Here is a 3335-nt window from a genome sequence, read left to right on the forward strand (position 1 = left end):
GAAATTTAGGATTAAGAGGAGACATGAAGTTGTTTTTGTCTTCAGGTCCGACTCCTTTTGTAAACTTTAATCTGTAATCTTTCTTTCCTTCCTTTTTTTTCTTCCTTATTAGGCTTATCTGTAGTCATTTGTTGATATTGTTTAAATTCTTTCATTAAGAGTGAATTCTATTATTTTTACCTCTTAGTGTCACGTTTGAGACATCAACTGCTATATTTAACTTCCCGCAAAAAAAAGAACTGCTATATTTAACAGGTTTTCACATATTTACCCAATTTAAGCAAACTGGTGCGACAAATTATCCTATTTTTTTCTCTTTAAATGTTGATTGTACATGCCATTTTGGCTGTTTTTTTTCTTTTTATTTGCTCTTGATTTGTCAAGGGATGGGTCCTACCTGCCAGTTGGGGAGCAAGAAATATGAGTGAAAAATTGGAGTACGGCTGTAGTTTGAACCCGAAATCTCCCCCCGCAGACAGGTAAGACTCATCCCCCGCCGGACCGAGAGCAAACCAGACAAAACCAAACAGTAAAACAAACCAGCCAATATGGCATGCACAGTCAACACTGATTCAGAAAATAAATAAATAAATGGGGATAATTTGTGGCACAATTTTGCTTACATTGGGTAAAAGTACATGGAAAAACTACCAAATGGGACAATTCTTGTCATAAACGTGAAACGTGGGGTACAAATAGAATTAACCCTGATGTAATTCCATTTGTACATTTTCCTCTGACAATTATTGAAAAAGTAGAGTTACAGTAGGGTTTTACCCTACTATTTTTCTCAAAAAAAAAGAATTCACTCTTTAATTAATTTATAAAAATTGTAGTGGGGTATTATCCTACCGTTGCCCTTCAAAAGAAAAATGTCGAGTGAGAAATAATTATTTCTAATTCGACCGTGCTATAGACGTTTTTATTTCTAAGACAACATATACTGCGTTCTGAAATGTCAGGGAGTCCAAGTGAATCGTTGGGAGGAATTGAATGTCTAGGTGTAGCAGGGCATGGAGTCAGGAGAGGGAGGCATGCAGCCCCGGCCCGGTCCCGTCCGACCCTGCGAGAGACCATGCGACCCTAATTATTGATGATCATGGCGGAGTCAGCTGTCGTTCATGGGTTCCTATCCCACGCCACGTTGCCTCCACTCTCTTCTACATATACAGCACCACCTCCCTCTTCCTCCTCGCTCTACCCCTCTCCTTGCTCGCAGTAACTCGAGTCCTACTCCCTGCACGGTCCTCCCATTTACCACGAGCGAGCGCGTGTCATCTCATACGGGCACGCGGGGCTACGTGGTGCTCTCTGCGCGCACATGGCGGCGAGCGAGCAGAGCTCCGAGTCCTCGTCGACGTCCTGCACTTCCTCCTACTCCACGTCCTCGTGCTCGCCCAGGGCCGACGACAAGAAGCGGAACGGCGGCGGCAAGCGGAAGCGCGCAGCGGCGGCCGACGAGGAGCCGGCCCCGGCGGCGGCGGCGGCGGCGGCGCCGTACCGCGGCGTGCGGATGCGGGCGTGGGGCAAGTGGGTGTCGGAGATCAGGGAGCCGCGCAAGAAGTCCCGCATCTGGCTCGGCACCTTCCCGTGCCCGGAGATGGCCGCGCGCGCCCACGACGCCGCCGCGCTCAGCATCAAGGGCGCCCGCGCCGTGCTTAACTTCCCGGACCTCGCGCCCGCGCTCCCTCGCCCGGCCTCCCTCGCCCCGTGCGACGTCCAGGCCGCCGCCGCGCGCGCCGCCCTCATGCACGACCACGACCACCAGTGCTGCTCCGCCTCAACCTCCCCCGCCGCCGCGCCGGACTCCGCGCGCGGCAATGCCCCGGCGCCATGCGACCAGCCGGCCGCGCGAGACGAGCCGGAGCATGAGCCGCCGTTCCAGCCGAGCCAGGGAAATGAGCAGCAGCTCACGGCTGCACAGGTGGAGATGGTGTTCGACGAGCTGGCGCCGCTGTGGGTGGAGGACGTGGTGGATTTCGCGCCGTCCGATCACTGCTGGACGGCGTACGATTGTCTCGACCCAATCGGCTTCCAGCCTCTCCTGTGGGAGTATTAGGCTTGGCGTACAACACCTTGATTTCCTTTCTTCTTCTTTTCTTGGTTTTTGTGTGGTTTTCTAGTGCTGCTTAAAATGAAGCACATTTTTCGCTTTGTCATTTGGTTTGCGTTTGCGCATGCTTGGGTTTGGACTACTTGTAAGTTGAGATGTTTGTGACCAATTTAGCTTAGATGTGAGTTGAGTTTGAACATAAGAATCTAATGTACATGTGAATTATGCGGTCTTTAGGTTACCGCAATATTACAGGTTTTCTTACCGGTGAAATGAACCAACCTCAACATGATAGCTCTGGTGATACTTTGGCCATGCGATGTAGTTTTCGGGAATTAACTTGACATACCACCTCAGATATGCGACGCGATTGCTTGATAACGATGTTGGCTTGCTTGTTTTCAACACGGGGATCATCATCTTCCTCAAACCTAACTATGTTATTTCAACAACAGAGATTAAATTCGCAAAAAAAAAAAACAGAGATTAAAACTCTATGTGGTATAAGCTATTGACTTTTACTGAACAGTAACTTATATTGCTCAACAGGTCGATCGCTTTCGTTATACCACGTGATGAGTTGATGACATGACTTTGGTGCGGTCGCGATTAGTCTGCGTTGATCGATAGAGCACGCCTCCTCTGTCGTTTGCATGGATCTTGTTTTTTTTTTCCGAGTATATTGGTTTCAAATATATCTCATGTATTCAACCACAACATGTTTCTAAACATGATTATCTTCTTAATGATCCCCTCAATTACTCTATCCCTGTGTAGAAACGATATAAACTATGTAGCCTAATTATTCAGGGCATGAAATAATTGATATTTCAGGCTGGAGGTGAAGAGTCTTTCTTCTTCTTTTATGCGTTATGAAACGATGGTGAGAACTTCCGGCCTCTAATCGATTGATGCATGCAAAGCTGAAGAACCTTGGCAATCATTTTTCCTTGCATTAAAAGACCAATTATTTTTGACACCTCAGAGGCCCTACCAAGATTTTTCAGAAATGAATCGAAGAGGGTACCGTTATATAATTGCGTAGGAAAACTGAAAATGTATACAAAGTGATCTCCACCCACAGGTGTTCATTCATAGGCGCCACGAAAGAGTAAATGGGTGCATGTATCGGCCGGCCGGCGATGTGGAGATCGATCGATCTAAATTAAACTAGCTAGCTGTCTGAAGTACATATAGTATGCTTCTGTCTCCTGCCCGAGGTCGGCCAAACGGGCGCAACGGATTTAATAGCTTCTCGTCCTGGAGACTAGTCACAATGGGA

General features: G+C 47.7%; 1 protein-coding gene across 1 annotated transcript; it reads left to right on the forward strand.

Annotated features, from left to right (window-relative positions):
* Positions 1–1213: 1213 nt before the first annotated feature.
* Positions 1214–2313, forward strand: LOC119281059 (ethylene-responsive transcription factor TINY-like). The gene has a single exon (XM_037561700.1). The coding sequence runs from the start codon at positions 1322–1324 to the stop codon at positions 2057–2059; it is 738 nt and encodes a 245-aa protein (XP_037417597.1). The 5' UTR covers positions 1214–1321; the 3' UTR covers positions 2060–2313.
* The last annotated feature ends 1022 nt before the right edge of the window (positions 2314–3335 follow it).

This window comes from Triticum dicoccoides, chromosome 3B (genome assembly GCF_002162155.2).
Source record: "Triticum dicoccoides isolate Atlit2015 ecotype Zavitan chromosome 3B, WEW_v2.0, whole genome shotgun sequence".
In the NCBI taxonomy this organism is placed as follows: Eukaryota; Viridiplantae; Streptophyta; class Magnoliopsida; order Poales; family Poaceae; genus Triticum; species Triticum dicoccoides.